Consider the following 16,643-nt stretch of genomic DNA (forward strand, 5'->3'; position numbering starts at 1 on the left):
AAATAAAACTGCAATATACTCATAGTACTTATTAAGTACATGTATAGGTCATTAAGCATCAATGGCTTTTTGCTATTTACAAAACTTCGAAGACAGATACATGCACCACATTCTACCATTCTTACCATTTTTGTTTCAAATACATAGCAATAATCATTCAGTTTGATAAAACTCGTTTACAACGAAAATATAAGCCTATGTTTAAAAATAAATATGATTCCATTTACTATTCATTCAGTAGACCTTCAGTGAGTCATTATTGAGCATCCCGACAACTAGGGCAGGTGTGTTAGGACAGAACGCAATGGAAAATGGTTGGGTCAGTCCGTCCTTCCGTCCCAGTAGTTCCGTCATCTTGCCGTCCCTCTCCGTCAGCAGCAACACGTTGTGGCTGTCCCGCCCACACACGATAATCTGACCAGGCCCTACCTCCACCACGGACTCGGGACGGATGAGCTGCTTGTCTCGGTACTCACGCATGACCTTTCCGTCCAGAGACAGCTGGAGAACGGTGTTGGTACCGAAGTCAGTCACGGACAGGGTCGGTGGTGTTGAAGCTGACACAGTCAGGTAATATGGTTCTTTGAAAAGTTGTCTTCCATCATCTGTTTTGAATGTACTTATTATATGACCATCCAATGTCATCACTTCAATACGCGGGTTTGATTTGTACAAAACGTATAATCTGTTGTTATAAGACGTTAAACCACGACACCCAGGTGATACTTTAATTTCCTTTCCACGCGACAACTGTCCTCCTTTTGTTGACACCAGTTGAATCATGGAGTTATACGGGAAAGTGACGGATGCCTGGTCATCAGCGAGCACACACACGTCCCAGGGCATGCCTGGCAGCTGGAGGTGGGACGTGAAGGTGCGGTGGCTGATGTCTACGAGTGTGACACAGTTGTTATAACAGTCAGCGAGGAGGAAGAGACCAGGCGAGATCAGGGCTGAGCTCGTGATCCAGCAGGTGGTCTTGTCCTGAGTCATTCTAATTATGATATCCGCCTCCTTCTCCCATGTCACAGTAGAGAGGTCAGGAACTGGAACTGAAAATGATAAAGGACTACATTCGTCGCTTTAATCTTATAATGTAAGTGTACATACTTGTTTCAAGTCACAACTTCAATATCCAGTTTGTTTAAGGTAATCTAACACACGACATACACCACAGAATAAACAGTAATTATAAATACATGTTATGATAGGATTTCGACTTACAAACATGTTCGCTTCAACAATTGACGTTTGCAGACTCAGAATTAAAATATTAAACATTAATAAATTATTTTTTGATCAAAAGTACATGTATTGAGTATTCTTTTCCATTGAAGAGGACAAAGAAGTTGTACAAATCAAATAATTATGTTAAGAAACATGTCAATGTTCCCTTCACTATAAATGCCATTATGTCAGCGAAACACGATATTAACCGAGTACAGTTTTCCTTTTGTACATATTTATAGGGCTAACGAAAACATCGTCTTTACTGTCAGATGAGCATAATTGCAACTTCACTTCATAAAGGCATTGACGCTCGCACCTGCACACTCTCGCACCTGCACAAACTCTCACCAGCACGCACTCTCACCCGCATACTCACCCGCTCCCGCACACTCTCAACCCCACACACTCTCACTCGCACCCACGCACAGTCGCACCAGCACACGCTATCAGTCTTAACCGCACCCGTACACTGTCTACCACACCCGCACACACTCTCGTCCTCACCCCCACACTCGCTCACCTGCTCTCACCCGCACACAGTCTCACCCTCACCCGCACACACTCACCCGCACACACTCTCACAAGCACACACTATCACCCTTGACCCCCACACTCACACAAGCGCTTGCGAACACAAACACGCACATACTCCCTCTTACACACCCTCACCTGTTCACACTTTCGCCCTCACCCGCAAACACTCTCGACCTCACCTGCACACACTCTCACCCTCATCTGCACACACTCTCAGTCGCACAAACTCTCACCCTCACCTGTACACACTCTCACCCTCACCTACACACACTCTCACCTTCACCTGCACACACTCTCACCTTCACCTGCACACACTCTCACCCTCACCTGCACACACTCTCACCTTCATCTGCACAAACTCTCACCCTCATCCGCACACACTCCTACCCTCACCTGCACACACTCCCACCCTCATTCGCACACACTCTCACCCTCATCCGCACACATTCTAACCCTCACCTGCACACACTCTCATCCGCACACACTCTCACTCTCACCTGCACATACTCTAACCCTTACAAGCACACACTCTCATCCGTACACACTCCCAACATAACCTACACAAACTCTCACACTCACGTGCACACACTCTCACCCTCACCCGCACACACTCTAACCGTCGCCCGCACACACTCTCATCTGCACACACTCTCATCCTCATTCGCACTCACTCCCACCCTAACCTGCACACACTCTCACCCTCACCATCACACACTCTCACCCTCACCCGAACACACTATAACCCTCGCCAGCACACACTCTCATCCGCACACACTCTCACCCTCACCCTCATCCGCACTCACTCCCACCCTAACCCGCACACATCCTCATATGCACACACTCTAACCCTCACCCGCACACACCGTCATCCGCACACACTCTCACCCTCACCAACACACACTCTCACCCGTATCCGCATACACTCTCATCTGCACCCGCACACACTCCCACTCGCACCCGCACACTCTCTCACCCTCACCTGCATACACTCTCACTCTCATCTACACACACTCTCACCCTCACCAGCACACACTCTCACCCGTACCCGCAAACACTCTCACCTGCAACCGCACATACTCTCGCCCTCAACTGCACACACTCTCACCCTGATCTACACACACTCTCACCCTCACCCGCACACTCTCTAACCCTCGCCCGCACACAGTTTCACCCTCACCTGCACATACTTTCACTCTCACCCGAACACACTCTCAACTTCACGTGCTCACTCTCAACCACGCTCACCCTCACCAGCACGCATACTTTCACCCTCACCCGCACACACTCTCAACCACGCTCACCCTCACCAGCACACATACTTTCACCCTTACCCGAACACACTCTCAACTTCACATGTACACTCTCAACCACGCTCACCCTCACCAGCACAAACACTTTCACCCTCACCCGCACACACTCTCACAAGAACCTGTACACATTTTCACAAACACCCGCACACAAACTCGCCCGCACACACTCTCACCTTCACACATTCTCACTCCACTAGTACGCACACTTATACTCACACACCCTCCCCGCACACAATCTCACTCTCACCCGCACACACTCGCACTAATACCCGAACACACTCTCACCCTCACCCGCACGCACTGTCACTCGCGACTGCATGTACTCTAACTCGCACACACACAAACACACGCACGCACCTACTCACTCTTACCCGCACACACACGCACGCAGTCTTATCCGTACTTGCACATACACACACACACACACTGATGGTATATATTGTGAACGCCAAGTCAGTTTTTATCAACAAAATTACACATTTTATGATCAAATATGGTAAAGAAGTTGTAATGATTCTTATGATATTTAGTGGTCAACACATTCTCTGTTAAATCGATCAAATGTTTAAGTATGTAGGTGCATGTTCATTATAAAGGTAAATGAGTGCTGATCTTTAACAGAATAACAACAAATATTCTTTTAAATACCATCTTTAAGCAATATTTGCTGTTAAATTTGTTCAACACATTTTATGTTAAATCGATCAAGAGTCTTTAGGCATAATATGCTATTTTAAACAACGTTTTATGACGAGATTTACCTCGGGGTCAACTTTGACACGATTTACCTCAGGTGCAAATTATATGTGCATAGAAACGCAAAAACCCATGTCTGAAGGTTGGACAAATTTGTCCTTTTCATATAATGCAAGTATTTATTCGTCCCTGTGGTATTTCTGTTTTGGTAAGGACAGTAAAGACTCAACATAACACAAGATCTTGACTTTCTCATTAGCCATAAAATCGCGTCAAAAACTTACCCCAAGAGCAAATTTGGATATATAAACGCAGCACAAAAATGAAAACATAGTGAAAATTGCCTATAACATAGTATTTCGAACTGTTACTTAGTACTCAATGTTGCAACATACAATAAGCACCGATTAAGCAAGGTTAATAACTGTTCTTATTGCCGAGTTATACCGAATGGGGAAAAACAGACCAGCGTTGACGTTCGCTCGGAGGCCCTCTTTTGTTTTAGTTACAGTTTACTTGAAACCAGACTGGTTTACCAAATTGACCAGCACACACTTATTGAAGATAAGGAAGCTTTTATTAAAAAAAATAACCAAAGATAAAACTGTATTGCATAATGCACCAGTCAATTGTAACCACGGCCCCTCCCCAGGTCCGGGGAATAGCGGGGACTTTGACTTTCGGTCCAGCCAACCCCGGCTAAAATCCCCGCCCTGCGGGGACGAAGAGATGGTAAAATCCCCGCCAAATGCTCCCACACCCCAGGGACCCTAGGTAAGGCCCATTCCCCGCTATATTTAAAGCGAAGACAAAACCACCGCATTCACCCGGCACTGCGGGGCCACCTGAAAGGTAAAAACACGGCCCATTTCCCCGGCTATCCCCGGTATACCCCCGGACCTGGGGGGGGGGGGGGCGTGGTTACACTTGACTGGTGCATAATTTTAGCAATAACCTTGTATGACCATTCTGAACAAGAACACAATATACTACACTAAGGCCAACTTATTGGGATATTACGTAGAGTTTTACTTAAATTGTCACAAGGCAAACTATTTTAGAATATAGTAATACATGTAATTAACCATACTATATCTACCAAACTCTTCCGACACGTCCAGTGATCCAAGGCCCATTTTCGACTCCAGCAGCCCCTCAGTGTCCGCGTCTTTAACAAATCGATACTTCTGGGCCTTCAACCTACCAGCCATCTTCTGCATCTTGTCATGAATCTCTCGTAGCTCCTTCTGGGCTCTCCTTGCCGTCACGTACCGCTGGTTATACGAGACGTCACAGGAAGTCAGCTCTGTCTTAGTGACCACAAGTCCGCATTTCGCCAACTCACAATCAGTCTTGAGTTCAGTCAGCACGCTTTCATCCTCGGTCTTCATTTTCTGGATGTTGCCGAGCAACTCCTTCTCGCGTCGGTCCAGGTACGTATTGATTTCTGCACGGAACTTTCTCAGTCTGTCAATCTCATCCTTATAATGGTGTTCGACCTCGTCAAAAAGCTCCTTTACTTTACTTATGCACCCAGATAGAAGATCTTCTGCTCGTTTAATAGATGGTTCCAGCTCCCTGAATTCCCTTCCATTGGTGAAATCTTTAGACACATCATCAATGTAGTCGACTTTGCACGTGCGATGACCGATGACTACACAGTCACCACAACCAAGGTCGCTGTGGGTCGGACAGTAAAACTTGATCATTTCATTCGGATGCTTTCTACAATATTTAGTTACGCCGATGTCCGACTGCTTAGTGGACGGGTAGGAGGACGGCATCTTATCTTTGGACAACATAATGTGGTTCCTGGACACCTTGAATTTCTTATGGGCCTTGATACAGGGATCACACATGTCCTCTTGGCAGGTCTGACAGAATCCCTGGGCTACAGCGCGTTTGCCTTCCTCTTCACACGGCTGGCAGTAGACAGTTGTGCCAGCGGAGCCCTTGTCAAGGTCAGGGTCACGTCTTTTTCCAGATACCTCCATCTATAATTACGAATTAGACAGTTCACGAGATATTAATACATCAATAAGTCATTTCATAATAAATCAGTAAACCAGCTAAGAGCGTCCAAATCACGAATCTAACATTATGTTTGTCTAAATCGAAAGTATATGTTATAACCGAAATCCACATTCAGAAGTCCTTAAATGACGTTTTAAATATGTTTTATTTAAATAATCCATAGAACCTAGCAATGGTGTGTCGATAACTGAAGAAAACACACAAATAAAGTAATACAAATTATATTTACCTTGATGTTTGTTGATCATAGAAACCAATAAGGAAGTAAGTTGATGTCCTCCTTTCCGCATGCTCCTTCTTAAAGTCTTATACGCTGTAATTTTGATGAAATTAAATATAACTGACTTTGTAATATTTCAATGTTATATGTGGTGACGTAAATTATATTCATATATGTATTTAGAAAAAAGGAAAATACGGAATAAAGACCAACACTAACAAATGTTGCGAAGGAAGTAGGGAGCGAATCGGGTTCCTCTTGGTCTGCAGACGAGACTGTATCCACTACAGACTACTGTTACAATTACAGTGTGTGTATACCACGTGATAAATTGCGTCATAAATGCTTCGTCGGAAGGCAATATTTTGATTTGATAAAAGACTTTAAACAAAGAGAACTTCACTATTTCTTCACCATTTTAAATGAAACATAGCGCAGTCTGTGCAGCTTAGGGAGCCCCGCCTTCGGTTTTTTACCAAATTTTGATTGAGAGTTTAGTTTCTTATAACACTTCGACAAACCTTTTCACGATACGGCCGTCTGACGGAGCACTGTCAAAACATTGTTTGGGAAACAGGTTTGTCCAAGTGTTTGATGAAACTAATCACCTTATCAAACTCCGGTTATAACACAAAGGTGGGGCTCTTTAAGCTGCATAGACTGGCCTTTGTTTCATTTAAAATGGTGAAGTAAGCGAAAAGTTATCTTTGATTTAAGTATTTATTTTAAGCAAAATATTGCCTTCCGACGTAGCATATATGACTTAATTTATCAGGTGGTATACACACACTGAATTAATTACATAATATTTTTGAAACATATACATGTAAATAAAATTTAACTACAAAACTTTAAAACTTTGTAAACATTCGAGCAAACGTTGATTACATTTAATATTAATTTCCATGCTCCGTAGGTTGCTTAACATTTCGCTTTAAAGTGACAAATATTCAAAATCACTACATACAAATGTAAAATAAACATCAAACTTGAGTGATAAACCTTAAAGTACTTACTAAAAAATGCATTTATGGAAAATATTAATTACTGATACAAGATTTAACCTTGTTTTTAAATATAATGTAAACAAATAAATAAATGATTGGTGAATGCTAAAAGTTTTACTGTTGTCTACTATAGTCCCATAAGGTAATTCAAATTCCGTGTTTTATGCTCATTCCTTTCAAATTAAACTCGACATCCTTCATAAGGACCATTGTTTTCGACATGAATTCATCTTTTTTGAATATTAAAACATTATTGTTAATTGTGGTTAATATATCTTGTTTAGGAGTAAGAGTGCATCTTTAAATCGGAAGTTTAATAAATAGTGTTCAAGAAGCCTAATAAAATCAATAGTTAATTACAATCGTAACAACTCGGCCATCTCCGGCAAGCTTCGAGATAGCCATATCTTGATACTAGCCGAGGAGTTCCGATTGTAGTTAATTACTTATTTCGTAAATACAAACAAGTACGTCAAAACAGAAAAGGTGTCTTTAAATATTGTTGATATACATTTGCGGACATGAAGTACATGTGAATACGTCACGGTTTTACATAGAATAGTTTACGTGCTACTTGGAACCAGATTCTTAATACGCAACCCAGTTAGTTGACATATTGGTAATTATACGATTTACCAGGTTTATTTTACACATTTTCTTTCTGCATGATACATTAATCGGCGGATCAAAAGAAAATGATTTGGTATAAAATATGAATTTGTAAAGATACACAGAGTAAATGAAACAAATATCACGAGATTTTAGTTCATTGTACATAGCAACATTAATTCTGTATTGGAAACACTTCTTGATTAAAATTGAGACCAATAATCCTACTCCCAGTATAACTGAAATCCAGTTATAATAGAAACCTGGTTTTGTTGCAGATTATTTTCAAATTTTAAAAATCAATAATTAAGATAAACATAAGCTACAGTTTTGAAGAAATCCAAAATAAGATGACTTAAAGTTTTTAAAAAGATTTATAACTTTCTTATCATGACTTAGATATACTTTAAATGTGGTTTATTTCATCGAAAATTTTGTCTGAATCTCATAGCGTCTGAGTCTCAAATTTGCCTGAGTCCTGGCGGTTACCCAGTGTCATTAAACCGGGTTTATGTTTAAACTTTTTGCTACTTTTTGTAGTTTTTCGCATAAATATTTAGTCAAAATATCAGGCTTTCCGCTAGCATTCGCGTTATGTTTGCATTCATTTAGTCAAAATATCAGGCTTTCCGCTAGCGTTCGCGTTATGTTTGCATTCATTTAGTCAAAATATCAGGCTTTCCGCTAGCGTTCGCGTTATGTTTGCATTCATTTAGTCAAAATATCAGGCTTTCCGCTAGCGTTCGCGTTATGTTTGCATTCATTTAGTCAAAATATCAGGCTTTCCGCTAGCGTTCGCGTTATGTTTGCAGGATTTCTCAAAGGACATTTCAAGAAATAGTAATAAGCATTCGAAAATTAAATAAATCATTATCAGGGAAATGAATATATTTTCATTCTATGTCTAAATTAAGACAGACTACATACATTGTCAATGTAACGTGCGACGTCAATGAAACACCAACAGATCCCTTCTGGAAAAACCATGCTCGACCCTGAAGGGTTCCACCGGTCTTTATATACACTAACTTCTCTATTGTTACAGATACCGGGTTTTGCTTATTTGCATATTACCAACCAAGTTTACATGCGTATTACGAACGTACTTCCGTTTTATACGGAATATAATGAACGCACATCCGCCGCCTACAGCGGAACGTTACACTATGAACGCACATCCGCCGCCTACAGCGGAACGTTACACTATGAACGCACATCCGCCGCCTACAGCGGACCGTTACAGTCAATAACAATACACTAACATATTCAGTAGGCAAACCTCAAAAGAACGATAGTCTGCAAGTGTAAATACATCTTTGTCAATTGTTAAGAAATAGAAGATCTTTTATTTCTACTATTCCAATGGAGGCTGGAATATTACACTTGGAAATTTCCATTTTAAACCTTTCTTCATAGTAACTTCAAAATTCTTTGCATTAACGTAAAATGTAGTAATATTTTGATCGATGTCAGGTTTAACACATTTGAAACAATTCTGGTATCTAGTTGAATCTATATAATTTGAATAAGAAAATTCATCCAAAAGCTTGGTTTTACACTCATTAAGTCAAACATATAACTTTAACTTTAAAACCATGAGATATATACATCTACATCAAGACTTTTGTTTAGAGTATTTTTAGAGTTATAAAGGTAATGATCATTTTGTAAAATCAAAGATCAATATAAAGAACATAAAAAACAAAAGTAATAAACACCCAAAAATATGATTGAATAAGTGTTTTATAGTACTACAATATTTACACTAATTCGTTATCCTAGTTTGTTTGCAAAATAAAACTGCAAAATACTAATAGTATTTATTAGATACATATATATATGTTATTAAGCATCAATGACTTTTTGGCTATTTACAAAATTTCAAAGACAGATACATGTACAACATTCTACCATTCTTCCCATTTTTGTTTCAAATATATAACAATGTTCGTTCAGTTTGATAAAACTCGCTCACAACGAATAAATAATCCTCTGTTTTAAAATAAATATGCTTGTATTAACTTTTCACTTGCTCAAGCATTATTGAATACATGGTAATTCATGTCAGAGAAAATCCAAATCACGACTGATGAAAAAGCAGTCATTTTGCATTAAAGACATTCAGGGAGTTATTATCGCGCATCCCGACAACTATGGCACGTGTGTGAGGACAGAAGGTAACGAAGAAGGGTTTGGTCAAACCGTCCTTCTGTCCCAGTATTTCCGTCATCTTGCCGTACCTCTCCGACAGCAGCAACACGTTGTGGATGTCCCGCCCACACACGATAATCTGACCAGGCCCTACCTCCACCACGGACTCGGGACGGATGAGTTGCTTGTCTCGGTACTCCCGCAGGACCTTCCCGTCCAGAGACAGCTGGAGACCGGTGTTGGTATCGGAGTCAGACACGTACAGGGTCGGTAATATTGATGCTGACACAGTCAGGTAATATGGTGCTTGGAAAAATTGTCTTCCATCATCTTTATGGAATGCACTTATGATGTGACCATCCAATGTCATCACTTCAATACGCGGGTTTGATTTGTAAAAAACGTATAATCTGTTGTTATAAGACGTAATGCCACGACACTTAGGTGATACTTTTATTTCCTTTCCACGCGTCAACTGTCCTCCTTTTGTTGACAACAGCTGAATCATGGAATTAATCGCGAAAGTGACGGCGGCCTGGTCATCAGCGAGCACACACACGTCCCATGGTTGGCCTGGCAACTGGAGGCGGGCCGTGACGGTGCGGCTGCTTACGTCTACCAGTTTGACACAGTTATTATTGCAGTCAGCGAGAAGGAAGAGGCCAGGCGAGATCAGGGCTGAGCTACTTATCAAGCAGGTTTCCATGTCCTGAGTCATTCTAACGTTGATATCTGCCCCCTTCTTCCATTTCACAGTGGAGAGGTCAGGAACTGGAACTGAAAATGATAAAGACTACATGTATATTCGTCGCTTTGATCTTATAGGTTACACACCACCATTGTTATTCCCTATATAATTCAATGTAAAATTATAATTTTTAGACAACATTTAAAGGCATTTCGAGCGAATGCAGGCTATGATAACCACATATATTCTTAAAGTACAAGCTTTAAATTACCTTTTAAGCCAATAAAAAAAGGGGGGGGGTCAAGTTATTCCTATAAGAAAAATCACTCCACTTGAAAAACAAACTCTAAAAATTGCACTGTCCGCCATGACAGATCTTCCAAAATTACCTTTCAACTATAGGGCAGCGGTTTATGCTTTAATCTCTACTCTAAATAATAAATCAAGCAAGAATAGATACTTAAGGTATAAAAGTTTCAGGAATAATGATAGTTTTGATTTACAGTGTATTGAGCATGTGAAAACATGTATATCAATCATAAGAACATTTTTTTTATTGAGAATTTTCCACACAACGGAAGTACATATGACGTAATGGTGACGTCATTCCTATAATGTAAGTGTACATACTTGTTTCAAGTCAGAACTTCAATATCCAGTTTGTTTAAGGTAATCTAACACGACAGACACCACTGAATAAACAGTAATTATAAATACATGTTATGATAGGATTTCGACTTAGAAACATGTTCGCTTCAACAATTGACGTTTGCAGACTCATAATTAAAATATTAAGCATTAATAAATTACTTTCTGATCAAAAGTACATGTATTGGGTATTCTTTTCCATTGAAAATGACAAAGAAGTTGTCCAAATCAAATAATTATGTTAAGAAACATGTAAATGGTCCCTTCACTATAAAATGCCATTATGTCAGCGAAACGCGGTCTTTGCAATACTTACCATAAAAACAAATGTGCAATTACCAGACGAGTTGTTTATTAGATGATGACGTGCAGCCAGGTTAAGTAAGTATAAAACGAGCACATGTATTTATGTAGAGCACAACACAATAAAATTCACTGGCTAATAAAGTCCTATACAGTACAACCGACCGGCCAGGAAAAACCAGAGACGGTTAACTCTGGAAACCTGTGTTCGTTTGCCTAGTGTCGATCCACAAAGTATGAATGTCGAACCTCATTCATTTGTCTGGTTTCAAATATGGATATAAAACAGTGAAACAAAATCACTAAAAACATTGAAGTGTAAATTTAGGTTACGAAGTGAACTGAGTGAAGTCGACTGGTAGAATGACTCTACACGCTAAAATATCAATATAGCACGAACTCCTCGTGCAAGACTGACCACTACTGTATTAAAATATCATTTCGCCAAGACAAATATTTCACGCTATACTAACGAAACGCGTGAAATGAATAATATTAACCGAGTACAGTTTAACTTTTATACATATTTATAAGGCTAACGAAAACATCGTATTTAGTGTCAAATGAGCTTAATTGCAACTTCACTTCATAAAGGCATTGACGCTCGCACCTGCACAATCTCGCACTTGCACACACTCTCACCTGCACACACTCTCGCCCGTACGCACTCTCACCCGTACTCACTCTCACCCACAAACACTCTCACCCGCACACACTCTCACCAGCTCCCGCACACTCTAAACTGCACACACTCTCACTCGCACCCACACACAGTCGCACCAGCACACGCTATCACTCTTAACCGCACCCGCACACTGTCTACCACACCCGCACACACTCTCGACCTCACCCGCACACACTCTCAAATGCTCTCACCCGCACCCGCACACAGTCTCACCCTCACCCGCACACACTCACCCGCACACACTCTCACATGCACACACTCTCACCCTTGACCTCCCACACTGACACAAGCCCGCGCATACACATTCACGCACAAACGCACTCGCACACAACCTCACCTGTTCACACTATTGCCCTCACCCGCACACACTCTCACCCTTACCTGCACACACTCTCATCCTCATCCACACACACTCTAACCCTCACCTGCACACACTCTCATCCGCGCACACTCTCATCCTCACCTGCACATACTCTAACCCTCACAAGAACACACTCTCATCCGCGCACACTCCCACCATTAACTGCACAAACTCTCACCCTCATCTGCACAAACTCGCACCCTCACGTGCACACACTCTCACCCTCACCTGCACACACTCCTACCCTCATCCGCACACACTCTCACCCTCACCCGCACACACTCTAACCCTCGCCCGCACACACTCTCATCCGCAGACACTCTCATCCGCAGACACTCTCACCCTAATCCAAACTCACTCCAAACCTAGCCTGCCCACACTCTCACCCTAACCCGCACACACCCTCACTTGCACACACTCTAACCCTCACCAACACACACCGTCATCCGCACACACTCTCACCCTCACCAACTCTCACCCGTACCCGCATACACTCTCACCTGCACCCGCACACACTCCCAACCGCACCCGCACACTCTCTCAACCTCACCTGCACACACTCTAACCCTCATCTACACACACTCTCACCCTCACCTGCACACTCTCTCACCCTCACCTGCACACTCTCTCAACCTCACCTGCAAACACTCCCACCCGCTTCTACACACCCTCTCACCCTCACATGCACACAATCTCACCCTCATCTACACACACTCTCACCCTCACCTGCATACACTCCCACCATCACCTGCACACACTCTCACTCTCATCTACACACACTCTCACTCTCATCTACACACATTCTCACCCTCACCTGCACACACTCTCACCCTCATCTACACACACTCTCACCCTCATCTACACACACTCTCACCCTCATCTACACACACTCTCACCCTCACCTGCACACACTCTCACCCTCACCTGCACACACTCTCACCCTCATCTACACACACTCTCACCCTCATCTACATACACTCTCACCCTCACCTGTACACACTCTCACCCTCATCTACACACACACATTCACCCTCATCTACACACACTCCCACCCTCACCTGCACACACTCTCACCCTCATCTACACAAACTCTCACCCGCATCTACACACACTCTCACCCTCACCTGCACACACTCCCACCCTCACCTGCACACACTCTCACCCGCATCTACACACACTTTCATCCTCATCTACACACACTCTCAGCCTTACCAGCACACACTCTCACCCTCATCTACACACATTCTCACCCTCGCCAGCACACACTCTCACCCGTACCCGCATACACTCTCACCTGCACCCCACACACTCTCGCACTCACCTGCACACACTCTCACCCTGATCTACACACACTCTCACCCTCACCCGCACACTCTCTAACCCTCACCCGCACACAGTTTCACCCTCACCTGCACATACTTTCACCCTCACCCGAACACACTCTCAACTTCACATGCACACTCTCAACTGCGCTCACCCTCACCAGCACACACACTTTCACCCTCACCCGCACACACTCTCACAAGAACCTGTACACATTCTCACAAGCACCCGCAAACACTCTCACCCTCACCCGCAAACAACCTCGCCCGCACAAACTCTCACCTTCACACATTCTCACTCCAACAGTACGAACTCACACACCCTCTCCCGCACACACTCTCACTCTCACCCGCACACAATCGCACTATCACCCGAACAAACTCTCACCCTCACCTGTACACACTGTCACTCGCGACTGCATGCACTCTAACTCGCGCACACACTCTCACCCTCATCTACACACACTCTCACCCTCATCTACACACACTCTCACCCTCATCTACACACACTCTCACCCTCACCTGCACACACTCTCACCCTCACCTGCACACACTCTCACCCTCATCTACACACACTCTCACCCTCATCTACATACACTCTCACCCTCACCTGCACACACTCTCACCCTCATCTACACACACACACTCACCCTCATCTACACACACTCCCACCCTCACCTGCACACACTCTCACCCTCATCTACACAAACTCTTACCCGCATCTACACACACTCTCACCCTCACCTGCACACACTCCCACCCTCACCTGCACACACTCTCACCCGCATCTACACACACTCTCACCCTCATCTACACACACTCTCAGCCTTACCAGCACACACTCTCACCCTCATCTACACACATTCTCACCCTCGCCAGCACACACTCTCACCCGTACCCGCATACACTCTCACCTGCACCCCACACACTCTCGCACTCACCTGCACACACTCTCACCCTGATCTACACACACTCTCACCCTCACCCGCACACTCTCTAACCCTCACCCGCACACAGTTTCACCCTCACCTGCACATACTTTCACCCTCACCCGAACACACTCTCAACTTCACATGCACACTCTCAACTGCGCTCACCCTCACCAGCACACACACTTTCACCCTCACCCGCACACACTCTCACAAGAACCTGTACACATTCTCACAAGCACCCGCAAACACTCTCACCCTCACCCGCAAACAACCTCGCCCGCACAAACTCTCACCTTCACACATTCTCACTCCAACAGTACGAACTCACACACCCTCTCCCGCACACACTCTCACTCTCACCCGCACACAATCGCACTATCACCCGAACAAACTCTCACCCTCACCTGTACACACTGTCACTCGCGACTGCATGCACTCTAACTCGCGCGCACACACACACACACACGCGCACGCACGCACGCACGCACGCACGCACGCACACACGCACACACACACACACACACACACACTTATGGCATACTTTGTGAACGATAAGTTAGTTTTTATCAACAAAATTACACTTTTTATGATCAAATATGGTAAAGAAACTGTAACGATTCTTATGATATTTAGTGGTCAACACATTCTCAGTTAAATCGATCAAATGTTTAAGTATGTAGGTGCATGTTTACTATAAAGGTAAATGAGTGCTGATCTTCATCAGTATAACAACAAGTATTCTTTTCTGTACAATCGATCAAGAGTCTTTAGGCATAATTTGCAATTTTAAACAACGTTTTATGACGAGATTTACCTCGGGGTCAACTGTGACACGATTGACCTCAGGTGCAAATTATATGTGCATAGAAACGCAAAAACCCATGTCTGAAGTTTGGACAAATTTGTCCTTGTCATATAATGCAAGTATTAATTCGTCCTTGTGGTATTTCTGTTTTGGTAAGGACAGTAAAGACTCAACATAACACAAGATCTTGATTTTCTCATTAGCCATAAAAACGCGTCAGAAACTTACCCCATGGACAAATTTGGATATATAAACGCAGCACTAAAATGAAAACACAGTGAAAAATGTATATACAATAGTTTTTCGAACTGAAACTTAGTACTAAATAAATGTTGCTAGAGACAATAAGCATCTATAAAGCAAGGCCAATAACTGTTATAATTGCCGAGTTATGACGAATGGGAAAACAGACGAGCGTTTGTGTTCGTTCAGAGCCCCTCTTGTGTTTATTTACAGTGTACTTGAAACCAGACTGGTTTACCCAATTGACCAGCAGATACTTATTGAAGATCAGTAAGCTTGTATTAAAACAGTTAACCAAAGTATGAAACTGTATTTCATAATTTCAGCAATAACCTTGTATGACCATTCTGAAAAAACACACAATAAACTACACTAAGGCCAATCTATTGGGTTATAACCTAGAGTTTTACTCAAATAGTCACAAGGAAAACTATTTAAGGACATAATGGCATTTAACAATACTATATCTACCAAACTCTCCCGCCACGGCCAGTGTTCCAATGCCCATTTTCGACTCCAGCAGCCCCTCTGTGTCCGCGTCTTTAAAAAATCGGTACTTCCGGACCTTCATCCTACCAGCCATCTTGTCCATCTTGTCATGAATCGCCCGTAGCTCCTTCTGGGCTCTCCTTGCCGTCACGTACCGCTGGTTGTCCGGGACGTCCCCGGAAGTCAGTTATGTCCTAGTGGCCACAAGTCCGCATTTCGCCAACTCACAATCAGTCTTCAATTCAGCCAGCACCCTTTCATCATCGGTCTTCATTTTCTGGATGTTGCCGAGCAACTCCTTCTCGCGGCGGTCCAGGTAGGTGTTGATATCTGCCCGGAACTTCCTCAGTCTGTCGATCTCATCTTTAGACTGGTG

At 43.1% G+C, this 16,643-nt stretch overlaps 2 protein-coding genes across 2 annotated transcripts; both read right to left on the minus strand.

Annotated features, from left to right (window-relative positions):
* Window positions 1-234: 234 nt before the first annotated feature.
* LOC128244200 (protein wech-like) lies at window positions 235-5,764 on the minus strand. The gene is made up of 2 exons (XM_052962217.1): window positions 4,870-5,764; window positions 235-1,052 (listed from the first exon to the last, which is right to left on the minus strand). The coding sequence occupies exons 1-2, from the start codon at window positions 5,762-5,764 to the stop codon at window positions 235-237; spliced, it is 1,713 nt and encodes a 570-aa protein (XP_052818177.1).
* Window positions 5,765-9,741: 3,977 nt separating this feature from the next.
* LOC128244201 (uncharacterized) lies at window positions 9,742-16,370 on the minus strand. The gene is made up of 2 exons (XM_052962218.1): window positions 16,250-16,370; window positions 9,742-10,568 (listed from the first exon to the last, which is right to left on the minus strand). The coding sequence occupies exons 1-2, from the start codon at window positions 16,368-16,370 to the stop codon at window positions 9,742-9,744; spliced, it is 948 nt and encodes a 315-aa protein (XP_052818178.1).
* Window positions 16,371-16,643: the final 273 nt, after the last annotated feature.

This window comes from Mya arenaria, chromosome 8 (assembly GCF_026914265.1).
Source record: "Mya arenaria isolate MELC-2E11 chromosome 8, ASM2691426v1".
Taxonomy (NCBI): Eukaryota; Metazoa; Mollusca; class Bivalvia; order Myida; family Myidae; genus Mya; species Mya arenaria.

Coding starts and splice junctions, on each gene's coding strand:
- LOC128244200 (XM_052962217.1), bottom strand. CDS start 5,764: ATGGAGGTATCTGGAAAAAGACGTGACCCTGACCTTGACAAGGGCTCC. Junction 1,053..4,869: donor GGACGTGTCGGAAGAGTTTG/GTAGATATAGTA, acceptor TATCATTTTCAG/TTCCAGTTCCTGACCTCTCT.
- LOC128244201 (XM_052962218.1), bottom strand. CDS start 16,370: ATGGACAAGATGGCTGGTAGGATGAAGGTCCGGAAGTACCGATTTTTT. Junction 10,569..16,249: donor GGCCGTGGCGGGAGAGTTTG/GTAGATATAGTA, acceptor TATCATTTTCAG/TTCCAGTTCCTGACCTCTCC.